This window comes from Camelus dromedarius, chromosome 29 (genome assembly GCF_036321535.1).
Source record: "Camelus dromedarius isolate mCamDro1 chromosome 29, mCamDro1.pat, whole genome shotgun sequence".
Taxonomy (NCBI): Eukaryota; Metazoa; Chordata; class Mammalia; order Artiodactyla; family Camelidae; genus Camelus; species Camelus dromedarius.
The window spans coordinates 17,191,569-17,217,542 of NC_087464.1; the positions used below are offsets into that span (position 1 = coordinate 17,191,569).

The following is a 25,974-nucleotide window of genomic DNA, read 5'->3' on the forward strand; positions in this document are numbered from 1 at the left end:
CTCAGCCCATCTCTGCTTTCCAAAAACAGAATCCCTTCAAAGGATGTCAATTTGCTGCCATTGACGAGACTCTTTATAGAGCCTATTTTTGGAGATAGTTTTCAAATAAGTATCCCAGAAATTGAGTTTAGAGTTTTTTTTCCATAGCCAGGAAATAAATTTGACATGGATTGTTCTCAGTCATTTCATTGTTTTCAATGAGAAAGTCCTTCCTTAAGTAGAAATTCATCATTACTAAAACCTAATGTAGCTCTGCATTATAAAAAGACTTTGGAAATAACCAGATCCCTTTTAGAAAATTTGCCATTATACGTCTTTGGAATGGAACTGGAAGATTCAAATATAATATCCATACAGTTTCATCTCATGTGTATTTTTCTCCTTGGCAAAGTAATGGGAAAATCGAGCTGGAGGTTGCAGACATTTCATACGTATTTTACAACCCTTAGAGCAACGTGATGTGTCAGTTGCTTTAAGTAACGTTTGCTGTTGGTACTCCTGCATGGAATGCTTGCAACAGTGAGTTAAATGTGGGTTAGTAGTCACATGGAGATGTTCCCCAGCGAACCAAATGTAATATGAGGATTTTTATAATGTCCTAATTTTTTATTTGAAACTCTAGTTATCCATTTGCTCAAAAGTGTTTTGATTTACCTTTTTGTCTACCACTGTACTCGGCATAAGCAAGGCTCTTATTTTTAACTCATAATTACAGCTTCCAAGTTGTCTGAAACAGACAAGCAGGGTGGAAGCAGTTTACCTGGAAATCCCCCAAGAAAAAATAATAATGAAAGTTGTAACTGGGAATGCATGAAATTCACTCACTATGAAAGTTGCAATAGATGACACAAACTCCACATTGCAAAAAAAGGTTTTTTTTTTTTAAGAAACTCAGCAAAAATACTGGTTCTTATGCTCATTTACAGAGAGCAAGAAACACCAGAGTTGGGTTTCAGGGCACTGGTTGCCGGGGCCAGCCAGCGAGTCAACAGGTCCTGATGGCGTGGCTGAGAGACTGAGAAAGAAAGAGACAAGACAAAGAGTGGGGTCAAGAGGGACGCACTTCAAGCCTGCAAGACGCTAGGCTAAAAGTTGCTGCCCGCTTTATTTTTCAAGCTACTTATATACTATTTCTACTTTTATTAATTTACTACATGTCCAGTTGTAAAAGACAAATGTCTCAATCTTTAAGGTTTACAATTTCTAGCAAAACATTTTAACTATAGCTTTTAAGATCCTTATCACTCTGGCCATAAACTAGATCCTATTTACCTAAATTCCTTAACCTCTCTGAAGCAGAACATCTTAAAGAAAAACATCTGGTGGCTATATATCTTTATTAACTCTCGGGGTGGCGGGACAGGGAATGTCTCTTTGATCATTCCCAGAGCCTTGCTTCCAGCACTTTAGGGTTTTTAGGCCTTTTGTCTTTGCTTTCAGCCCTCAGGTTATGAGGTGGCTCCCCGCAGCTCCCCCTTTTTTATTTTAGGACTAATAAGCTACGGAGAGGTCAAGGAAAAGGCGTTATTCTAATAATTTTTTTTTAAAAGTGATTTGGGTAAACATCAGCATTCGTTGAGTTATAAAATCAGATAGACATTGAACCATACAAGGGCCGCAACACAAAATGATCAATATTACAACAACAATCACAAAAGCATGTTTTCATCAATCAGTCTTAAACCATCCTATAAATTGATTAAAAAAGGGGTGATTTAGGATGATCCATCGCCTTAACTTGTCTTTGTATGTCTTCAACAGCTCGGGATACATTCTCAGATAAATCAGGTATGAACACACAACATTCCACTTTTATAATGGCGCACGTTCCTCCTTGTGCAGCAGTAATAATATCCAAAGCCATCCTGTTTTGTATAACAGCTTTTCTCATTTGTTTTTGCTCCTCATTTAAATCCTCAATAGCCCGTCTTACATCTAACAGGGCCTTTTGGGTAAAATTGGTCAGCGCATCAACTTTAGTCATTATATCTATATTACCCAATGGAGGTATAAATATAGATGCCAAATAATCATACCAATCAAATACAGATCTTCCCCAGCGAGCATGCAAATTGGGTAAGTTAGCTGGGACACTATCAACAGTTTTCACAATCCTTCCCGGAGCCATGACAAAACCAAGTGTACAACGACCAACCCATCCCACAGGTAACCAAGGCCAAACATTTTTTCCACACAACCATCTAGTGCCATTAGGTGCAGACCATCGTAAACCAGGGTTATTCCAATCAGAACCGGGCCAACTAAAAGGCTTATTACAATCAAAAGTAACATCCACAATTTGTTTACATAATCTTGGTGCAATTTTTCCCATATACCTCCAGTCCTTGTTGGATAAGTTCATATGATTGTAGCCACATCTTTGTTCCTTTTGTTCCCAGCAAATGTCGGCTGAATTTATCAATTGTCCAGTTTCAGGTGTCATCCACATAAATTGGTCCCATATTTGATAAAATTTATCTTGAAATCGAACAGTTCTGTCGCGTCCTCCTTTTCCATTCTTTTTAGTAAAATTTAGTTCATGAAGGTAAATGTCCATAGCTTCCATATTAGTTACATTAACATCAAATATAACCTCACTGTTACAATCAGACTGTGAACACCATGCAAGAGCTGAAACATTTTGGGATTTTAGCATGGAATATATTTCTTTTTGTTGCCTTAAAAAATCACAAACTGCTGAAAAATCTTTTGTTTGTAAGGGGGCTACCCACCATGGGAGGCTTCCCACTGACAGCGGCATAGCACTACATACCCAACAATCAGATGAATTATAAAATTCAGCATAGGACTGTGCCCAAGATAAAAAGACGTTCCCTCTTGCTCCCGGGACTGGTGTAACAGCGATGGAGCAAGCCAGGCCAACTACTAAGAACATTAATGATGTCTGTGGATGATCTGTAGTATTAGCAATGTGATTAGCATGTTGGATCAATTGCTGGACTTGCTGTGTCGTCGGTAGAGGTGTCTTGTCCTGAAGCTGCATCTGTTTCATGCCTTTTATCACTGATTTCCTCCGTCGCGCGTACCAGCCTTTCCGGGAGCCAGCGTGGCGCCTCGGCATCCTGTGGAAAAACACAAACATGGCCTCTCCCCCATATCAAAACCGGATCAGGGCCAGCCCATACATTAGTAAAAGGATCCTTCCATTTTACCATAGGGCGTCGAGCAGGAACCGCTCCCCACAGTCATTGTGCCGCAGATTTCCCTTGAATATCGAGAGTTAAAAAATTTAAAACAAACAAAGCATGATTTAGCTGGTTTTGTGGAGAGGAGGGATATAATTCCCCCTTTTTTATTTTAAGTAATTGATGTTTTAGTGTTTGGTGGCTGCGTTCAACAATGCCTTGTCCCTGAGGATTATAAGGAATACCAGTTTTGTGACAAATTTGTAGTCTTGCACAAAAGGTTTGAAACATTTTGCCAGTATAACCTGGACCATTATCAATTTTAATAATTTTTGGTTGGCCCATAATAGCAAGGCACTTAAGAACATGGGCAATACAATGCTTACTGGCTTCACCCGTTTGTAAAGTGGCATGAAGAAACCCGGAAAATGTATCAATGGTAACATGAACATAAGGGGTATTGCGAAATTCTTTTATATGGGTTACATCCATTTGCCATAGATGATTAGGAAGGAGCCCTCGAGGATTTACGCCATAATGAGGAACAGAAGTAAATTGAGGGCAACGTATGCAAGATTTCACAATTTGGCGAGCAGCTTCACGAGGAATTTTAAATTGTAGACGCAGACTATGACTATTTTGATGATGCAGGGAATGTGACTGTTGAGCCAATTGATAAGCTGTAAGAGAATAAATTTGAGTAGCATCGTCAACTTGAGCATTACCAGAGGCTAAAGGGCCCGGAAGGTTCGTATGAGCTCGAAGATGCCCAAAATAACAAGGATGTCGACGAGATCGCAGGAGCTGCTGTATATCGAAAAACAACTGATTAACGTAAGTATTAACGGTGCCTATAAAAGGGACAGTTTCTAAAATTTGAAGAGCATGAACGATGTATTGACCGTCAGAAAACAAGTTACAAGGTAAATTTCGAACTGCTAACAATGCAGCTTGCACAGCCAGAAGCTCAACCACCTGTGCTGAAGATTGAGAAGTATTCCAGGATATAATTTCATCATCAATTTTATAGGCAGCAATGCCATTAGAGGAACCATCTGTAAAAACATTTACAGCCGACGGAAGAGGAGTAAGAGCTGTACATTTTGGAAAAAGAAAAGGATGCATTTTTGCAAATTGAATAAGTTTGTCAGCAGGGTAATGAGTAGTAAGTTTTCCTGGAAAATGAGTCAAAGCAATAGCCCAAGAGTCATTAAATTGTTTTAACCATGTCTGTTGCTCAGTAGTGTATGGTAGACAAATATATGCAGGTTCACGTCCTAGATAAAGAACAGAGGTACGACGTCCTTTCGCTATAAGAGAACAAATTAAGTCAGGATATGGAGCCAAAGCCTTAGAAGGAGAAGTATGCATATGTATCCAAAACATTGGTGCACTTTTGATATAAGACCCCCGTAGGCATATGGGCTGTAGGTAAGATAAGTAACCCCCATTCTTTAGTATAGTCACAATAGGAAATTTGTTGTTGTTCAATAGCATCTTCAACCAAATGTAATGCTTCACGAGCTTCCTCTGTAAGTTGTCGAGGGGATTGTGGGTCAGAATCACCTTTTAATATATCAAACAAAGGTTTCAACATTCCAGTAGTTAATTTTAAATAAGAACGTATCCAATTTATATCTCCCAATAATTTTTGAAAATCATTAAGTGTGAGCAATGAATCCATCTGTAATTGAATTTTTTGAGTCTGAAATGTATGTTTATGTAAACGAAACCCCAGGTAAGCATAGGGACAATAACGTTGAATTTTTTCGTCTGCTATCTGTAAACCACATTTTTTCAAAGATTGAAGCATTTGATCAAACACGGTTAAAAGAAATCTTTCATTTTGATGTGCAATTAAAATATCATCCATATAATGTATTATATAAACATCAGGATATCGTTTTCGAGTGGAATTAAGAGCAGTAGCAACAAATTTTTGACATAAGGTAGGACTGTTAGCCATACCCTGTGGTAAAACAAGCCAATGATATCGTCGCATGGGTTTCTTAAAATTATTAGAAGGGACACTGAAGGCAAAATGTTTACAATCATCAGGATGTAAAGGAATCGTATAGAAACAATCTTTCAGGTTTATAATAATTTTATAAGTCCCATCGGGTATAGCCATAGGGCTAGGGAGTCCAGGTTGTAATGCTCCCATTAGCTCCATGGTTTCATTCACTTTTCTTAAGTCCTGCAGTAATCTCCATTTTCCTGATTTTTTCTTGATGACAAAAATAGGAGAATTCCAAGGTGAATTAGAAGGAGCTATATGTCCGCTATCTAATTGTTCCTGCACCAATTGTTCTGCGGCAAAAATTTTTTCTTGAGTGAGGGGCCATTGATCAACCCAAACTGACTCGTCAGTTTTCCAAATAATCCGGTCAGCATGGGTTGCAGGACAGTCAAAGGCCCCTGCTAAAAATACCCTAATCCTTTTCTATTGTTCTTAATTTGTACTTCTATCGGACGCTTAATGCCTTGATTGTTTTTTCCTAGGCCTTCATGGGGAAGCAAACCCTGAGCGAACAACTGATTAGCCACAATATTATTAGGACTATAGAGAAAAATGCCCATGTGTGACATAACATCTCTGCCCCATAAATTTACTGGCAGACCGGGCAGAATATATGGTTGAAAAGTTCCTGAGTGCCCTTCAGCATCTTTCCAGGTTAAAATTGCAGAACTCTACTCCAGATTATGAGTTTGTCCTATACCTTGTAAAGCAGAGATGGCCACCTGTTTGGGCCACGTTCGTGGCCAATTATGTGTAGCTATAACTGATATGTCGGCCCCCGTATCTAAAACCCTTTAAAGTTTTTACCTTGCACCTCAAGACATAACTCTGGGCGCTGACTTCCGATTTGTTGAACCCAATATAAATCTGAGGACCCAAATCCTGATGTACCTCTTATTTTATAAGACTTAATTTTTCCCATAGGTAAAGTGGGTAATAGAATTAATTGAGCAATTCTCTGACCTGATGGAATAGCAGTTATGGTTTTTGGCGAATGAGCCATCACCTTAATTTCTCCCTCATAATCAGCATCAATAACTCCGGGGGCCACTAGTAGCCCTTTTATAGTAGTACTGCTCCGCCCTAACAAGAGACCCATAGTGCCAGAAGGTAAAGGGCCGTAAATCCCTGTAGGTAAAGCTTGCATTCCCATTTCAGGAGTTAATACTGTATAGGAGGTGGCACAGAGGTCCAATCCTGCGCTTCCTTCGGTAGCTCTGAAGAGGTCTGTAATAGTTGCCCTGGAAGAAATGGGTTGTGACTGACTCCTGGAGGAGTCTGAATGGCCCCATAACATTGTTTCGGGGCCTGGGGCTGGCCCCTCACCCAGTTTCCCGAATTAATAGGCTGACCGTTAATATCAGTTTTAGATCTACAATCTTTAGCCCAGTGTTTCCCTTTTTTACATTTTGGGCATGTCCCAGGAGCTGTAATTAATGTAGATTGTCCAACAGGCTGCTGGCTTCTTCTCGGGCATTGATTCGCCTTATGGCCCATCTGTCCACAAGCATAACAACTACCAGGTGGGCCGGCAACTCGAGAGGTTCCTTGGAACCCCTTTTTTGTTTTATTTTGCTGAAACAAAATTTCTTTCATAGTTTTTCCTTGCAAGGCGGCGGCAATGGCCACCCCTTGTACATATGAGGGTCCAATGTCAGCACAAATGCGAATATAATCAGCTAAACCCACTTTTTTTTTATAAGGCCTTAAAGCAGCTTGACAAGCGGAATTGGCATTCTCATATGCCAGCTGTTTTGCTAATACCATACCAGCCTGTTCATCTCCTATAATTTTCCCAATTGTTTCCATTAGTCGAGCAACAAAGTCCTGATAAGGCTCATCAGGACCCTGTCGCACTTTTGACAAATCCTCAGTCTTATTTTCTGAATTTGGTAATTTTTTCCATGCCTTCAAGGCAGCTTCATTTATTTGAGGATAAGCTCCGGGAAGATAAGTAAGTTGAGAATTAGTATCCTTATATTGTCCCTCTCCTGTCATCATTTTAAGAGAAATTTGAATATTCTGCTGATGGTTAAGAGCAGCAGTAGCAGCACAATTCTCATAAAACTCAGATTTTCAGAGCAAATAATTACCTCCTGAAAGGCATGCTCGAGCTACTTGCTTCCAATCATTAGGAGGCAAAAACTGATTTCCTAAACATTCTATTATAGCCTGTGTGAAAGGAGCTGTAGGCCCATATTGGGCACAGGCTATCTTTAGTTCTTTCAGCTGTTTAAAAGGTATGGGTTCATAATAGCGTTGCTGTTGAGCATTCTCAAAAACTGGGTACATTGTTTGAAAACCGGGGAGAACCTCTCCCTCTTTATTAGCCTGCCATAAAGCCTTTTGTAGAAGACTCAAAATTTCCATTGTTGCCTTTTCTCCTGAAGACGTTGTTAAAATATTATTTACTGGAGGTGGATCTAAGCCGGCAATAATAGAAGGAGAATAACTGGGAAGTGGAGGCAAAGGAGGGGGAAGTAAAGAATTAACATTAGACTTTTCTTCCATTTTATTTTGTCGTATGCAATCAGTAATTAAATCCTTAAGTTTAGAAAAGTCAAATTTATTTTGTTCTACATTAAGAAAAATTCCCCAAGGATCATCATGATGATAACGAGCAGCTTGCTCTTCTAATTTTGCTTGATCTGCAGGATCTAACTCAGAGTCATACGGGTCAGCGGGTGGCAAACCCTGAGAAACAGACAATTTATCATTTTTTACCTCCTCATCAAGAGGCTCTGGAGGTGCAGATGGAGTACACTCTATTTCTTTTTCTTCTCTTTTAATATTTCTCATTTTTTCTCCTTCAGGTGCAGGATTTAAACAATCTCTAATCAATTGCCAAAGAGGAAAAGCATCGGCTGGAACTTTATTGGGGCCATGGGCTGTATAAAAATCATGTAACTTTACCCCAACCTTTTTCCATGTTTCCAAATTTACAGTCCCTTGTTCTGGAAACCAAGGGCAGACCTCTTCTACGAACATTAAAAATTGCTACAGTCTTTGTTTAGTAACCTGAATTCCCCTTTCTCGTAGCATCATTTTTAACATTTGTACAAATAAACCCCTACTACTACTTTGCCCCATTTTACTCTCGATATACTCTCCCCGCCGACAACAGTTTCTCTGTTAATTTTAATTTCTTAATACGAAGACTCCGGAGTACTCACCTCTCTTTTTCGGCGGCGGTCGTCACAGCCCACAACGCCAATTCAGGTCCCTGTTTGGGTGCCACTTGCCGGGGCCAGCCGGCGAGTCAACAGGTCCTGATGGCGTGGCTGAGAGACTGAGAAAGAAAGAGACAAGACAAAGAGTGGGGTTGAGAGGGATGCACTTCAAGCCTGCAAGACGCTAGGCTAAAAGTCGCCGCCTGCTTTATTTTTCAAGCTACTTATATACTATTTCTACTTTTATTGATTTACTACATGTCCAGTTGTAAAAGACAAATGTCTCAATCTTTAAGGTTTACAATTTCTAGCAAAACATTTTATCTATAGCTTTTAAGATCCTTATCACTCTGGCCATAAACTAGATCCTATTTACCTAAATTCCTTAACCTCTCTGAAGCAGAACATCTTAAAGAAAAACATCTGGTGGCTATATATCTTTATTAACTCTCGGAGTGGCGGGACAGGGAATGTCTCTTTGATCATTCCCAGAGCCTTGCTTCCAGCACTTTAGGGTTTTTAGGCCTTTTGTCTTTGCTTTCAGCCCTCAGGTTATGAGGTGGCTCCCCGCAACTGGTCCTGCTCAGCCAAAGCTGATGCAACATATTAACCCATTAAATAAATGAATTCTAAGTGAATCCTGTGAGTGGAATGGTCAAAGGGAGAGACACTTCTATCCAATTTATCATTAGACTCTAAGCCCCAGGGTGGAGGCTGATGTCTGCAGAGTGAAACAGGCCGTGTGGGACTTGCAAACACCACTGCCTGGTGAGCGTGACCCAGGCCTCCCAGCGGAGTCAGCCCAAAATGGGGGGCTCCCACTCACCTGCTTGGATAACTTTGCTCCACCCTCAGAGGACACGACCTTCTCCCTTCACTTCTCTTCAACACAGCCATAATCAGTTCTCCAAGAACGCAGAGTGAGAAGAGTTACAGCCACATTCACTGAATACCCACGTGTGCCAGGCCCAGTGCTAACCCCTTTATTGCAGGGTCTCATTTAACCATCTCAGCAGCTTCGTGAAGCGGTACTATGATGAGGCCCATCTTACACAGGGGAGACTGTAACACCGAGCTGGGACTTGGGCCCTGATCTGACTCCAACATGGGGGTCTTCTTCCCTGTTATATCAGCCTCCCAACCGTGCAAACTGTTGAGCTACAGCTTCTGTGGGGTTGGGCTGTAGAGTCAGTACAGAAAGGAATGGTTGTGTACGGTCACCATGACTCTGGGACCCCTTCCACAGCCCATGACGTGAGGACAGCCTCTCTCTCAGGCCTGTGAGAGGCTTACGTGCTGAAAGCCCACAGGAGAAGGCACAGCCAGGGGAGGGTGGGGTGGGGCCGGCCCTCTAGATCACAGAGCCCTGGCATCCACCTTTAAAAAACCGTGATAAAACATACATAACATAAAATTTACCATTTTCACCATTTTTAAGTGTACAATTCAGGGGCTTTAAGTACGTTTGCACATTTGTGCAACCATCACCACTATCCAACTCCAGAACTTTATCATCCAAAACTGAAACTCTGTGCCCATTAAACAGTAACTTCCCAAACTCAACTCCCCCAGCCCCTCACAACCACTGTTCTGTTTTCTCTCTCCATAAGTTGGCCTATTTTAGGTTCCCCATATAAATGGAATCATATATTTGTCCTTTTGTGTCCGGCTTACTTCTTAGCATCTATTTTGCCCAAGTCAAAGGGTAGTACTGAGCAGAGAAAATCTAAATCACTCATTGACTGGTTACACTGAAATGTATCTGGAACAGTGGATCAGGTGCCCTTGCTCCTCCTGCCTCGAGAAGCCCTGTATCCCTCATCCAGACCATCCCAACGGCCACGCACTTTCTCTGTCCTCATGGCCCCATCACTCCGAATCCTTCAGGGACTTCCAGCTCACCCCTCTGGCACTGCACACAAGGCCATTACTGATTGGTTACAGCCCTTTTTCTCAATTGTATTTCCAACTTCCTTTGCTCTCCAGGCTAGAGCTGTGCCTTCCCCCACTTCTGCCTTTCCTTACACTGTTCCCTCTGCCTGGAACACTCTGCCCTCTGCCTGGAACACTCACCCTGAAGGAAGGATACAACCCAAACATCACCTTGCCTGATCACACCTGGTCTCTAGCCAAGCAGAGGCAGATCCTCAGCCCTCCGTGCTCCCAGAACACATGACTCTCTACAAGTATTCCCCCAAACCGCCTACTAGCTGGGCCATATTTTTACATCTCAGCACCCAGCATGGTGCTCGGTGCACAGCCACGCCCAGGAAATATGCTTGGGAGAATCAGGACCTATAGCATCACCTCCTTCTCCCACAGCTGTGGGAACACCTGCTTCCCTCGCCAACCTCCAGTGACTGGACCCATTCATAATCACGTCACAGAGATCACACATGGGAAGGCCGGTTCACGTTTCCTTCATTCAGTTCAACCTGGGCTGTGCTGTCTCCCTGTCCTTTGCCCTCTCTGTCCGTCTATCTCAGCCTGTCCGTTTCTTCCCTCTGCTTTTCTCCACGTGCTCCCATCTCCAGGGCATGGCTCCTTTCACAGACCTTGTTCCTGCCTCAACCACAGGGAGCTGTCCTTGGCACTGACCCCACTCTCCCTTTTGGACTGTAGTTCTGTTCTGTGTCATTCAGATTCTCTGAGAGAAGTTCAGATGGGCTCATCCTAGGGAAGGGATTTGGGTCCCTGGGTCACACGTCCATCCCTGGGCTGACCCGCTGTGGCTGGGGAGTGGGGAGTGGCTGACTCACCCTTTGGGAGGACCTAGAAGAGTGGGAGGCAGTTCAGGGGGAGGGGCGTGGGCTGAGCCCCTAAAGACACAGACTTTGAGGGTGTCCCCTACTCCCTTGGACATGCCTCAACATGCCATCTCCCCTGGCCTGGTGACACAGTCTTACCTTGACATATTCTGCTCTGGAACACATCCTCCTGAGTTCACACACGTGCAAGAGCTGCGCCAAACTGACTCACCCTCTCTGCATCGCTGTTTGCTAGGTTTCTTGCTTCCTCCTCTCTCATCCTCTCCAAATAGCCACTTAGTCTTTCTCTTATACTTGAATCTTTGTGAGGCCAAAACAGTTCCTGAACTTTCTGTGTTCCATGCTTCCGAGTCTCCTCTCTCCCCACTCACAGCTGGACTGGAGAGGATCCTGTGCTGACGTCAAGGTGAATAGCTGATTTTCTTTTTGGTCCCTTTGGGGTTCTCTGGGGCATCTTCCTGGAACTGCTGAGAGACCCCCACTTTCCACATGCCTGTGGAATGTGACTGTTCTCAAAGAAGCACTTTGGAAATTGGAGGTGAGGATTTGTGGTTGTCACTAAATCTGCAGCACACAGATGAAGTGCAGTGGCCGAGGCGGTCCTGCCGGGCGCGCATGTAGGGCAGTGATTCTCAGCACGGTCCACAGACTTGCAGCATGAGCATCACCTGGGAGCTTGACCGAAATGCGAATTCTCAAGCCCCACCCTCAAGCTTGAGGTGGCCTTTTAATGTGGTGACTTGGCAAGGTGGAACCACATTCCCCAGAAGTCATTCCTCTGTGTGTTTGCAGGTAGAAGGGGCCACGAGAGACACTTCTGAGTGAGCCTCGGAGGGTGGGAGGGAAGCCGCAGCCCTTGTGGTTTCCTGCTGGGTGACGGGGCAGGTGCGTCTGTGACTCACGCGGGTGGTTGCTTATCTGCCTGCGGCTACTCCATCTTCCCCAGATCTTCCTTAAGCTTATTCCACCCCTAGGCCAGGGGCGTGTTTAGCTCCGTGGTGAATGGGACCGGCTTTTCTCACAGGTGACCTGCATCAAGACTGGAGACCACAGGAATTGACAGGTTCCAGCTGGTCCTTGCTCACCCCTTCCCTCCCAGCTGCCAAGCTCCAGCAGAGGATGGGAAGACAGCAGCCTTGCAGAGACTGCTGGCCCAGCTCCCACAAGTAATCCCCTCTGGTCAAGTGTGTGTGTAATAACTCCTACTGGTCTGCTTCTCGCACTAAACCCTGGCTAACACTCAGTTACTGATCAGAAACTGGGAGTGGAGCCCAGCAATCTGTGTTTTAACCAGTCCTCCAGGTGATTCTGATGCCCATTAAAGTTTGAGAACCCCTGATGTAGGGGGAAACCTGTTTATAATTACGTGAGCCTAGAACCTAACTTTACATGTACAGGAGGAAAGTTTTGCACAGGTTTAATATACTTGAATTTCCCAGAAACACAACTACTGTATAAAGCTGAAGAAAACAGTACATTCTTATATTTAGAACTTTCCAAAGAGTTGTTCACCAGTTGAGAAAAATCATGTCACTGACTCTTTGGTGTGTGGCTCATGACTACAGCACACCTGTATGGGTCTATGCCCTGCTCTTGACTTTACTACATACAGTGCAAGCATCTGATTACCTCGTTATGCAAAAGAATGAACATTAATATACTGAAATGCATAAACTTTTGTATTTTATTTCCTTGTATTTTATAGTGATTTTGATATTAGGTTTTCAAATAGTGAATGTTTCCTGTGAAATTCTATTTCCGGTTAGTAAAGGGGGTGTTCAAAATATTGGTTATAAAAGGAATGCTGGGCTGATAGTCTTGAGGGCCATGGTCTAGTATGAATACCCAAGCCTGAGAGACTGTGTGAGTGAGTGAGCACACAGTTTCTTGGCCAAGTTTTGGTATTTTAATTATAGTACCTTCATAAAGTGATTTTCTAGATTTTTAAATATGAAATAGTCTCTACAGCATAGGAATTTTCTGTTCTTTAAAAATTTGAAAAAAATGTATTTACATAATTGTCCCACCCCCCAATATCCTTTCTGGTGTTACTCCTTGAACAGTTTCTCTTTCTTTTTGGATAATTCAGGATTTCCTACTAAAAAAAGTTTATCTGAATCAATGCATATGTATTTTCAAAATTAACTGTATGTTGAGACCCACCCGAGAGGAGGGCGGCCAGTCTCTGCCTGAACTCCCGGGGCCTCAGGTAGTACTGAGGAGAATGCCTGGCTCCCGACCCCGACTGTTATCACCTTGAAACACAGTTGCTCCCAAACTTTTAAATAAAGGAAGAGTCTCAACTTCTCACATAAGAGAAATGCAGACTAAAAGGTACAAATAATGATTTTTCATTTATCAGACCGGCAAAGGTCAAAAAGCCACTAAGAAGACTGCTGGAGAGAGGAGAGAAACAGGCCTGCCATCACTGTCGCTATCACAAAGGGGCACGATCTCTACGGAGGCACTTGGACAGTACTTATAAAGCCTAAAACCGCACACAGTTTCTGCCTTAGCAATCTTAGTTTTAGAAATGTATCCTACAGACATATTGTTCATGGATATAAATCTGCTCACACTCCTTGTGACTGCAGAAAATTAGAAAATTCTAATTGCCATTTGACAGGAACCTGGACATGTAACCATGGTTCAGCTGAACACTGGTACAGCATGCAGCTGGGACGAAGAGCCAAGCTGCTCTGAACTGTGTGCCATGTAACCTCTCTCAGCTGCTCAAAGCAAGTGTATTGAAATTTGGCAGTTTAGTAGGCAGAAATGGTATCATCTTGTTTTAATTGCTATTTCCTTCACTGCTACTGGGATTAACTTTTTTTTCATGTTTATTTGCCCTTATACATTTTTCATTCTGTAAAAAAGTTCACAAAACCTGTTTACATTCAACATCTCTCTAGAGTGTCACTGTGACACTGTGAATGCGGACAGAGTCAGACACTGCCGTCTGACACCGAGGGGGAAGTGTGGCTCCCAGATGTAACAGCAGCTACCAAATACTGACTGTGCCTTGTAGCCCATCAGTTACCCTTTAATACATTACTTCCAGCTTTCCTAACAACCCTGCGAGGCAGTTATTACCATTCTCATTTTACAAATAAAGAAACTGGGGCAGAGAGGCTGGTTGACTTGCCCATGGCCACTCAGCTGGTAACAGGGCCCTGTGGTCAGCTGAATCCTAAATCAGCATCCTTGCTGTACAGCAGCCCTTCCTCTTCCTCAGGCCTGGGCTGAAAGATGCTGGTGTCAGCAGGAAGCACGGAGGTCTACCCAGTCCCACACGTGCAGAGAGGCATCACTCGCTGCCGATAACAGGGTCCTTGGTTTGTCTGGGTGCCAGGTATGGGTGGTGACTAGTGGAGCAGTGTCTACTCCATTGTCATCTAGGAAGATATGACCTCTGTGAGTGAAGAGAGGATCTACTCGGCCCCACATTCCATCCCAAGATGTGACGTCATAGACCTGGACCGTCCCATCAAAACCTGAGGAAGAACAAAAACAAAAGAGAGCACTGACACAATCTCTGAAATAATTCTTATCATTTGCTCTCTGGTACCCAAACAGGCTACAGGACGAGCACTCAAACAGTAACAAGACACTTAAAGGTCAGCTGAAGGGCACGTAACATCTGCTCTCAATGTCAGCAGTTGATGCCCCCGCGGAGCACATAGCGACGAGCAGCTGTTGTCCGTCTACAGGTGCCAGGCCTGAGCTGACCTTGCATTCTCTCCTTTAATGCTCACAACTGTATGAAGTAGGTACTGTTATTTTCGCCAGGAAACTGAAGAGATTTTTCAAACCTTTTCCACTTGCCCCAAATTCGAGTTCTTCCACACCTGAGTCCCCCTCAGCAGATGGTCGTGTCTCCTACTTGATGGGGAAACAGAAGCCTTTAAAGGGAATACCCACTGGTTCTCCTCTTCCGCTCCTTCTGGATCCGGCCATCACCAGTGATCCCTCGCTGCCCTCTCTCCTCTTCTTTCAACCTCTCCCCTTCTCAGTGGATCCTTCCCATTAGCTTTTAGACACTCTCATTAAATACCCTCATTCACCTAGACACTGCCAGACCCGAGCAGGAGGGCTGGCTTGCTAGATTCAAAACATTAGCAGACTAAGAAGCACCCCATCACCCCAGCCCATGGCGTCCTAGTGTCCAGCTACCTGCAGGCCTCTCAGCCAGTCTCAGAACTGAATCCCTGCCAGGACAGGAAAAGGCCTGCTGCCAATGTGTGGAAGTTTGGTAGCCAGGAGGGGGAAGGGCCGCCACTGAAGACCCTGGAGAGTTCACCTGGAGCTTTTCTGTGAGCAACTTTAACTGCTGGGGCCAGACTGATTACGAGGCTACAGGCTCCTTCCTGAGCACCCTGGAGTCCCCTGAAAGAGAGATCAAATGACAAAGTCCTGCTCAGCAGTACCTGAAATGGCCAAGCAGAGGTCCAGGCCTGGAGCCCAAGTCACTTGCAGCAGCTCTGGGTCCGGGCTAGGCGTGGACACTGGGCACTGGACTGAGCTCACAGGATGGCAGAGATCCCGGGGGTCCAGAAGGCAGAGCTGCCCATCTGAGCCAAGGCTGGCAATGCTGGGCCCAGGGCCCCGGCCCCCAGCTGCTGCACACCACCTCCCTCCCGCGGACCCGGGGCTGGGGCCGAGGTACTCTGCCGGTGCCCACTTCTGGCGGGTGTCGACGAGCCCTAGGCGGCCCGAGGTGCAGCAGAAGGCAAAGGTGTCTGCGTCCAGGACCTGCAGGCTACTCAGCAACTCGCTGTCACCGACACCTGGAAAACGGGGCGAAAGAGAAAAGCTGCTGCAGTCAGATGGGTCTGGCAGCTTGGTGGGGCCTGCTGGTCACAAGCCCCTCCTCTGGGAAGCTTCCCACCAGCCCCAGGCAGACTGGACCGCTCGTCTCGCCACAGTCCGCTCAGCGGGCTGGGTGCTGGTCCCAGGAAGGCCCCCCGTCACCCCCAGTCCAGAACAGGAGCCTCCTGAGGCCAGGCCTTGCCTCTCATTCACCCTGGTACTCCAGCAGCTGGCACACAGGGATGAATTCCGTTCCCAGCGTGGCTGAGTAGGGCTGGGAGGCGGGTGTTGGCAGGGCAGCCGGCAATGGCGATGGCTGCAGTACCTGAGGTGTACGTGGTCTTCTGTGACTCCAGGTCCACCACCTTCAGACTGCTGAGCCTCACACCGTGCAGGACTCCGGGCGCCGCTGATGAGAAGATGGCCACCCTGGACCAGAGGCTCCCCTCAGTCTCATGCACGTCAATGGTGCTAACAGCTTTAATGACATCTGGGGGGGAAGGTGGAAGAGGCTAAAGTCCAGAACGTTAATGCAGGTTTGAAACATCACGTGGTGAAGGCCAGCCAGGTCAGGGGGGAAACGCTCACAGCTGGCTAGAGAGGATGTGGAGACATACATACTCAGTATTATGTTTACTTTTTTTTTTTGCAGGGGGGTAGATAATTAGGTTTATTTACTTATTTATTTGATTTTTCAAATGGAGATACTGGGATTGAACCCAGGACCTCGTGCATGCTAAGCATGTCCTTCACCACTTGAGCTATACCTTCCCCATCTATGTTTACACTTTTGAAACTGTCAGAAGCACTTTAATACCTCTATAGTTTGTCTTATGAACTGTTTCACAAAATGAGAGAGAATGAATCACAGCAGCCATCTCAAAACCCCCAAAGCAGTTTTGGCTTTTTATAGTTTTGCAAAGAACAAATAAAGGTATAAAAAGGGAAAGAACACACTATGATGTCATTCACACCTTAAGTGGAAATAATAGGTACAGAGTTCATAAACTAATATTATTTCTTCAAAAACATGATCCATGACCTCAAGCAATTTGTTAAAGCCTAACAGGTAAAGGTTACAACGCAGATGTCTTCATCTTCAAACATGAACTGGGCAAGAAAGTCCACATCTCTTTCACATTGAATGTTAAAAAGACATACTTGACCTCAAGTTGAATCAATTTTTAGCTTTGTCTGCCTCAGCCTGCTCAGATAGCAGGCAGGCTCTGGTCTCTGCATTCTACACTTATAACTTAGTTCAGAATAAGTAATTCACTGTACAAACAACTTAAAGGGAGATGTATATTTTCCATTTTATATTTTCTTGCTTTGAGAGAGGGCTCACCATTTGGTTTCTACGTTCTCTGGAGACAATGGCGATCTATGTATTTTTAAACTCCAAAGGAGAGGTAAGAATCAGAATGAAGAAGGGATGGATGAGAGAAGGAACACTAACACAGTGTTTCAAGCAAGCACATGGCAGCGGGTTTCCTCAAGACAGTTCACATGCAAGGAGTCACAGAGGGACGTGTCTGGTCTTGGTCAGGATGCAGAGGCCCCTTGAGTACAGCTCCCAGAGCCCATGGACTCTCAGTGCACTTAATCCAGACCTGCTAAATTTAATGGCTCTACCCCAGGAGCCACAGAGGGTGGAGCAGATACAACACCTGAGTCTCAGGACCACTTAGTCTCCGAGGAGTGCCAGCGAGGCTGCAATTCAACCCAGCCCAGCAGAGCTTGCCTTACTCTCCAGGGCCTCACTTCTGCGGCTCCCTCTTCCCTTTCCAGAGACTCCAAGGAGCCTAGAACAGATTCCCTAGGACCCTCTGCTCTGAGCCAGGGGTGGTTCTCAGATGAGATTTGTCCCCTGACGGGGGGAAGGAGGAGGCCAAAGAAAAGCTTTCAAAGACCTATTTCAAAGATGCAGTGGAAAACAAAGGCTTCAGCGCTCCTGACTAGAGTCCTCCACAGTTACTTTTTTTTGGACATAGGCTTTTTTATTAGTATAGATATCTTAGACAATAGTGTAATTGTCTAAAAATCAGAGGAGTTCCACATTATTACATCAATAGTGTGAATTTCTGACAGAGGCAAAAACTGAGCACCATAGTATATCAACAGAAAGACCATGCTTGACTGAGAACAAGAAAAAATGCAGGTTCCCCGCTTCCTCTCTCTCATCAGTGGTAAAATGCCCCCTCTAGGAAACCCACACTACCTTTCCCAAACCAGCCCCAGCTGAAAAGAAAAACTACTAGGAAATCAAAGCAAAAGACAGTGAGGCACCTCCAAGAACTGGGCAATGAAAGACAGAAGGATTAAACAAACACAGGTCAGAGCAGGGGCAGGCACACTCCTTGAGGAGCCAGAGTGGCTCCAGCCCTGCGACACTGAGCGATGTCTTACCGCGTCTGAAGGAAAGTGGTGGCCATGAGAGGGGGCTGTTCAGCCACAAAGGCAAGGGAACACTGGGGCAGGTCCAGAGCAGAAGCGCCACTCCAGACTAAGGTTTAACTTCAAAGTGGAAGCCCCACAGGTAACATTCAGCGGAGACCTTTAGATACGTCCTCTTCCAACTCAGAGGCTTCATCAGCCCCAGAGCCAAGAGGAGAGGCCACAGACCCTGCCCCTGGGGCTTGGACAGCACAGAGGCCTGGACAGTCATACCTTCACAAGTTTTATACCCTCTGCCTAGGACAGCTCATGAAAACACAGTTTGGAAACCTCTGAGCTGATTCCTCTTGTCATGGTTATGCTCATCATGCAGGCTTTGATTAGGTTAGACCTGTCTATTCACAAAGAACAAGGATCTGGAATACTCTACTCGTAAGTGGAATATTTTCATTATAAACTAATAGAACTCCATTGTGGTTTATCCGCAGTCCTGTGAGTCTGGTGAGTGCGTCTGCCCCTATAAACAGATAAGATTTGTTCTGGGTGTGCTGACTAAATCCGGTTTCTGAGACACCAAAGCTGTGGGTCAAAATCTGGCCCTTGGAAAATTCACCAAGATAATGCTATGCTTTTAGGCTTCTAAGAGCTGGCCAGCTTTCCCCAGACTCTGGAATATTCTGCACTAATATCTAGGGGAAGATAACTATCTGATTTCCTACTCATTTGAGTGTCAGAGCAAGCCCCCATGGGCCATTAGCTCCCCTAGGCCTGGGGCCACAGGTTCTATGTGACACCTGGTAACACCAGGTACTGTCAGGACAAAAGGCAGCTCCAAGGCACCCTCTCATCTAAACCATTGCTGCCCCATGTAGCCTAATTTTAGGGAAAGATAAAAAACAACTATGTTAATGGCATAAGGGTGCATATAGATCACAGAAACAGAGCTGAGAGTCCAGAAATAAATCCTTAAATTCATGGTCAACTGATTTTTCAACAAGGCACCAAAGCTGATCAATGGAGAAAGTTTAGGCTTTCTGACAAATGGTGCTGGGACAACCAGATATTAACATGCAAAAAGATGAACTGAGATCCTTCCCTCATACCATACACAAAAGTTAACTCTGAAGAGACCACAGACTTAAATGTTGGAGCTAAAACAATACAACTTTGGGGGGAAAAATAGGGGAAAATCTATGGGTTAAGTAAAGATTTCTTAGCTCTGACACCAAAAGCACAGTTTCTAAGAGAAATAATAAAATGAACCTCATCAAAATTTAAAACTTTTGTGTTTCAAAGGACACTATTAAGAAAATAAAAAGACAAGTAAAAGACTGGAGGTAATATTAGCAAAACACATACCTGATAAACAGTTTGTATCCAGAATGTACAAAGAATTCTAACAACTCAATAAAGACAAAATTGCCTAATCAAAAAATGGGCAAAATATTTGATAAAATATAAGCACCCAGAAAGCAAGGAACATCTATGTGTCTGTTTGCTGTTATAGCCCCAGAACCCTGCGCAATGCTTGACACATCAGAAGCGCACAATGAATATTTGTTGTTTGAATGATGAAATGTTAGCTACTGCTGCAAATAACAGTAATAATAATAATAATTTATTATTATTATGTGCCCCTTCATTAGATCTATTTCCAGGAACTAGCTCTAAGCAAAAAGGTGGCAGAGACCATGCTGCCAGTCAGTAAACACCCCACCACCTTTTCTTCAGAGCCCCTACCTACGATACTGAGATCAATTATTATTATCTGACTAAAGTTACCACTAGGCACGGTTACAAGCAGATTCTGAAGTCAGACTAGAAGACTTAAGTCTTGGTTCTGCTACCATCTTTTCGACTTTGAACAAAGTAGCCTCTCTGGGACAGAGTTTGTTCTCAGACTCATGAGAATTTAATGAAATCACACATAGAAAGTGATTAGTATAGTGACTGGAATATAATATAGTGACTGGAATATAATATACACTATGAATATAACTGTTACATCTTATAGATTGCTGATTAAGCTGAACAAGAATCTATTAAAATGTACAGTTAAATTAGAATATAAAAGGACCTGTGACAGCATGTTATCTCAGCTTGCTAAGGGAAAAAAAACAAACAAAATGCTCTCATGAGAGGCTAATAATCACATAAAAAGATGCTCAACATTATTAGTCATTAAGAAACTGCAAATGAAAGCCCCATGATACACAATTTCACATCAATCAGGATGACTTTAATAAAAAGATAGTCAATAGCAAATGTCGGTGAAGACATGGAGAAATAGGAACCCCACTGGTGGGAATGTAAATGATGAAGCCATTTTGGAAAACAGATTGGAAGTTTCTTAAAAAAAAATCAAACATAAATTTACTATATGGTCCAGAAATTTCATTCCTAGTGTCCATCCAAGAGGAATGAAAACATGTCCACACAGAGACTTGTACATGAATGTCCTTAGGAGCATTATTCATAATAATCAAAATTCAGTCCATCAACTGGTGAATAGATAGACAAATGTGGTACATCACATGATGGAATATTATTCAGCCATAAAAAAAGAACAAACAGCAGATACTGTTTGACATGGTGGACCTCAAAAGCATTATGCTCAGTGAAAGAAGCCAGATACAAGAGCCCACAGATTGTATGATTTCACTGATATGAAATATCCAGAAAAGGCAAATCTATTAAGAGACAGAAAGTAGATTAGTGGTTGCCTGGGGCAGGGGGTGGGCATGGGATTCATAGTAATTGGCATGCTAGATATCACTGGGGTCATGAAAATGCTCTAAAACTGGTGTATAGTGATGGCTGAACAACTTGTTAAATTTATTTTAAAAATCATTGAACTGTATACTTAAAATGGGTGAACTTCAACAAAATTATGAAAAATGATCATAAATACAAGTAAGTATACATAAACATCTGGAAGTTATAGCATAAGACAAGTGACAAGAAAGAAATAACAAAGGAAAGCCCACAGGGGCAGTAACCTCAAAAACCAAACTAGGACAAGAACAGCCTTTCTGTAGCAGTGAAGCTTGGGGAGATGCCAACGCCTGCTAGTTTCTGGGAAACATCCAAGTGAGGCTGTGCGGGGACTGGGCAAAGGATCACTCAGGCCAAGGGGCAGTTCCAAGAGCAGCTGCCTGTGCCTGTGTGGCCCACTTCCACGCTGGCCAACAATGCTCTAACTGGAGGAGGGGTGGAAGGGGTGGATCAGGGTGGCATGCTCTGGTGCCTGCCTGACAGGGGAACTGCAAACCCACCCGGAGTGATGCTATGAAGGAATTCCCCTCCACTCCCAGAGGGAACAGGATTAACACTTCCTGCTCCTTTCCTGTTCCTCTGCTGGGGAGCAGAGTGACTTCTCTGAGCGGGAGACTCAGCCCAGCCGCTTGCTCACTCACTGCTCTCCTTCCCTGAGACCAGTGTGCCCGCAGAGAGGTGACCTCCCTGCTGCCTCCTTCTCCTCCTCTGAGAAGTGAGCTCACCTGAGCTGCCCTCGCTCTGCCCTGGCCTCTGTCCCTGCCTAGGGGAGAGGCCTGCGGTTCACAAAATGCTCTGCCTAAGACTGGGTTGGAAAACTCAATTCCTGAAGCAAGTTTTGAGAAGCGCCATTTGGAGCCTGTGTGCCCTGCTGTGGTTGCTAATTCATCTCTGCTGCATTAAAGTAGGTACTTCACGGAATTCCCACCTGGCTCTGAGTCTGCTTTGTAACTGGCTGGGATGATGGGCTGGGGGTGTGGGAGTATCAGGCTTTCCTACAACCCCAACCTCCACCAAGTCAAAGTCACTCACCAGTGTCCTCTGCGACCTGCCACACCTGCAGGTAACAACCGGGAAGGCCACTGGTCACCAGCAACCTATTCAAGATGGATAAGAAATCTCAGGCCAGACAGTGGAGAACCCCCTACATACCCCTCATCCTCTCCCCTCTCCAGCCCACTCAGCCTGGGATTCCTGCATTCCCCATAGCAGGAACACTTACTGTAGGGAGGGATCAAGACCAGTTACCCTCATGTAACAGACAAGGAGCAGGTTCACTCCCCTTCAGAAACAGGCCCACAGTTCACTGGGATCTGTGGGACTGAGCCCCAGCTTCCATGTGGCGTGATGTGTCCTCAAGGACACCACAGGGAGCCTGAACACATAACCCTGATCCAGAGGCTCTTGGCCTCTGCCAACTGAGCTATTAGCCCCAACTACCCACTCTCAGCTCTGAGAGACTAAGGGCATCCCTTCTACTCTGTAGCTATTCCCTGGAGCAATTCCAGCGATCTGTGGGTTACAACAGTCAAAAGGTCTGTGAGGGACCATGATGCTATGGAGCAATGGTTTCTTTGTATTCCAGATCTCTGGGCGTGCGCGCCCCTCTGTGTGCCCATGTGCCACAGGGGTAGGGGTGAAGTGATGAGAAAGAGACATGATACTCCTGACATTTCCTGCCATTCCATCCTGAATGGAAAGTCTGGGTCACGAAGTTCACCATACCTGGTGTCTGGCACGTGCTTCAGAGCAAAGACAGATCTGTCTGAAAATCCTCCATGGCGTACCTTGAAATCTCTTTCTGGAAATAAGCCCTAAAATACAAAGAGGCGGCCAATCAGATAGGGGCTACTCTCCAAAGAAACATTTCAGATGAGCTCTAGGTAAGGAGCCATGCACCACCCTGGCAGGAAGCCATGGGAGCTGCTCGGGTGGCAATCATGCTTCTCCCTGTAGGGCCTCAGGGTGCTATTTGCAAATGTTGGTCTTAGCTGCCTACATAGGCAGCTTCCGTTCCTTCCTGCACATCCAAAACCTTTCTCCTAATCTTTCACCAGCCCTTTTCACTATAGCACGAGTGTTACACTCCAAACCTCGTTAGAGGAGTCACAGAGGCTTAGAGAAAGCAGGAAAGTATCAGCCAACTAACACATCCCCATTCCTCCCCCCACCTCCCACTGGATGTCAGGTGGGTTCTTCTAACAATAAAAATATAACAACTGCCAATTACCCAGTGTTCACTATGTCAGCCACTCTGTGTAGTGCTTTATTTTATGACATTGAACTTTTACAATCATCCTGTGGTGTAGAAACTATAATTAGCCCTATTCAAAAATGACAAAGCTCAGGCACAGGGAGCTTAAGCAACTCTAAGATCACAAGGGGATTATGTTATAAATCTGAACCCAAAGTCCATGCTCTTAGCCACTAGACTCTACTATCTCCACGTGAGGAACCAGAGGCAGGGGAAAAGGAGGTCACAAGAGAAAATACGAAAAGCCAGGGGCAAGGTGGGAGGTAAACCAGGTCTCTCATCAAGGCTCAATTTGGGCGAGCTCCTGGCTCAAGCCTGAGTGGTGGTGACAAGGGAGCTCAAGAGCACTGGGCCAGAATGACCTATCTGATGAGTCTGAGTGATTTCATAGTAACAGCAGGCAGCTACTAGCTCTTTTCTTCTTGACACATTCTTTCCTCCTGGCTTCTGAAACACTGGCCTTTCCTGAGACTCTCCTACTTCAAAGACTATTCCTTCTTAGTATTCCTTGCAGGTTCATCTTCCTCTACTCATTCTTTAAACATAGTCTCTGCGGTTCTCTCTTGAGCCATCTTCTCCTCTTATTCCTTACACACTACACATCCATCCTACATGATATTAACCGTTCTAAGTTTTCAAACCCCCTCTATACTTTAATGGCTCTCTAAATCTATTTTTGATTAAGTAGAACTGACTTCCTGCTCTAGAACCCCTCTGTAAATCACAGGACATTCTGTAGCACTTACCTCTGTGCATATTTGCCTCCATCTACTAGACTATAAGAGCAGGCCCAGGGCTTATCGTTTCTCTCCTTCTAGTTTCCAGGACAATATTTAGCAGACAATAGAAGCTCCATAAAGGTTTAATAAGTGAGTAGAATTAGACACATATACTCAGCATATATATTTCAAGTTACCTGGTTTTCTTTTACAGAAAGTCTAAGAGGTAATATCAGATGAAGAATCTCATTTTTTTTCAGGCTTTCATAGCCAGCAACCAAGATTCCTAGAAAAAAAGCAGAAGTAGCTGTAATATACTGCTAGAAAGATTCTGGACCATGGCTGGGTCTAGAAACTGCCAAATTCTCCAAAGCAAAAATTAAGTCCTTTGCCATTGGTATAGCTTTGTATTGGGGGACAGAAGAGACCTAGATCTTAGTAAGAGTACTGTAATTGCTGATGGGGCATGAAATTGTTACAAGTAACCAAGAGGCCCTCAAGCTCCCAGAAGAGTGAGTTGGGTCCCTCTGGGCTGAGCTCCTGAGACCTAGTTTGAGGAGCGGGATTCCATCTCCTTCAGGGCATATCACCTTTGTCGCCCATCCATTCAAGGACTCGAGTGGCTCCCGAGAGGTCGAATGCATGGAAATCCTGGTACCTGCATGAGAGGGACACAATGATACACAGTGCATGTTACTTTACAGCTGTTAAAGAACTCTGTTAAAGAGACAGTAGCATGGTTCGGAGGTTGGGGGCCCAGGCTCTGGAATCAGGCAGACCTGGAATCAAGTTTTGTTACACATTTTAGCCCCTGTGTGACTGGTACCAGGCTAGTCACAATTTTCCCGACCCTCGTCCTTATCTGTAAAATGGAACTCCCAGAGTACCCAGACTTCTCAAAGTTGATGTGACGATTCAACGAGCTAATCTGTATTTAAGGTTTAAGTCAGAGACTGGCACAAAATAAATGGTCACTTGTGTTATCCTCCACAAGCACTGCTCCTACTAGTACCTCACAACATACACAGGAAGGTGCCATTTCCCGGATGCGGGTCACCTTCCCGCCCCTCACCAGGATTCCCCTGCATGCTCCACCCCACTCCTGTCCTCCCCTAGGCCAGCTCCGGGCCCGAATTCTACATCCCAGGCCCACACAACTTACAAGCGCAAGGATTCCACCAGCCAGTCCTCCGCGGACTCCATGGCAACTGTCGCTTCCGGTACTCCACTTCCGCTTCTGAGCCTTCCTGGGATTGCGCGGCTCTCTCGCGAGGAGTGGGCGCGGCCTGCTCTGACCCGGAGGGTGGGTCTCACACCAAGGGGCGGGGCCTAGAGGCGAATGCGGCTTGCCCTCGCCAGGCTAAGTCCGGGATTTTCCCGGTAAAGGCACTGGGAAAAATGACGTAAAGTCAGGGATTCCCAGGACGTCAGTTCCGGGCGGGGACCAAATGCCCGCCCGTTTGGTGACCAGGTATTTGCAGATCAAAGGCAAAGGCCAGGTAAAATACAGGAAGCTCGGTCAAATTCGAATTTTAGGTAAACAACGAATAATTTTTCTGTTTAAGTGTGTCCATGCGATATTTAGGATACTTTATACGAAAAAATTACTCATTGTTCATCTGAAATTCGAGTATAACTGGATGTTCTGTATTTTTATTTGCTAACTAGCAACCCCACAATGCCAGAGAATAGATAAGGGGACATCAGGGTCTGGATTCCAGCTCAGCTCTCTTCTTTGCGCTGGGCGCTTTCCTCAAAGCTTGGCGTGAGGTAAGCAAAGCCCTGCTGTGCAGTGTAAACAGCTCCCTTTTACAGGTGGAAAACTTGAGAGACTTGCCTCTGCCGGTAGGTGGCAGAGGCGATAGTAGAACGCAGTGTTTAGCACAAGACCTGGCATACAGTACCTGATTGTTGAATGA

General features: G+C 44.8%; 1 protein-coding gene across 3 annotated transcripts; it reads right to left on the reverse strand.

The window, feature by feature from the left end:
• Positions 1 to 1,043: 1,043 nt before the first annotated feature.
• Positions 1,044 to 25,279, reverse strand: WDR73 (WD repeat domain 73). 3 transcript variants are annotated; one of them, XM_064480610.1, is made up of 11 exons: positions 25,218 to 25,279; positions 24,646 to 24,713; positions 24,253 to 24,341; positions 22,808 to 22,896; positions 22,115 to 22,179; positions 16,239 to 16,403; positions 15,786 to 15,891; positions 15,405 to 15,490; positions 11,243 to 14,598; positions 9,163 to 9,241; positions 1,044 to 8,455 (listed from the first exon to the last, which is right to left on the reverse strand). In XM_064480610.1, the coding sequence occupies exons 1-9, from the start codon at positions 25,256 to 25,258 to the stop codon at positions 14,363 to 14,365; spliced, it is 945 nt and encodes a 314-aa protein (XP_064336680.1). In that variant the 5' UTR covers positions 25,259 to 25,279; the 3' UTR covers positions 1,044 to 8,455; positions 9,163 to 9,241; positions 11,243 to 14,362. The 3 variants fall into 3 exon arrangements, with proteins under 3 accessions (XP_064336680.1, XP_064336679.1, XP_064336678.1); XM_064480609.1 differs by lacking the exon at positions 15,405 to 15,490 and having other exon boundaries at positions 11,243 to 12,144; positions 14,250 to 14,598; positions 15,532 to 15,891; XM_064480608.1 differs by lacking the exon at positions 15,405 to 15,490 and having other exon boundaries at positions 15,532 to 15,891.
• Between the last annotated feature and the right edge of the window lie 695 nt (positions 25,280 to 25,974).

Coding starts and splice junctions, on each gene's coding strand:
- WDR73 (XM_064480609.1), bottom strand. CDS start 25,258: ATGGAGTCCGCGGAGGACTGGCTGGTGGAATCCTTGCGCTT. Junction 24,714..25,217: donor CTGGTGGAATCCTTGCGCTT/GTAAGTTGTGTG, acceptor CCTCTCATGCAG/GTACCAGGATTTCCATGCAT. Junction 14,599..15,531: donor CCTCTGCTTGGCCATTTCAG/GTACTGCTGAGC, acceptor GTTCTTCCTCAG/GTTTTGATGGGACGGTCCAG.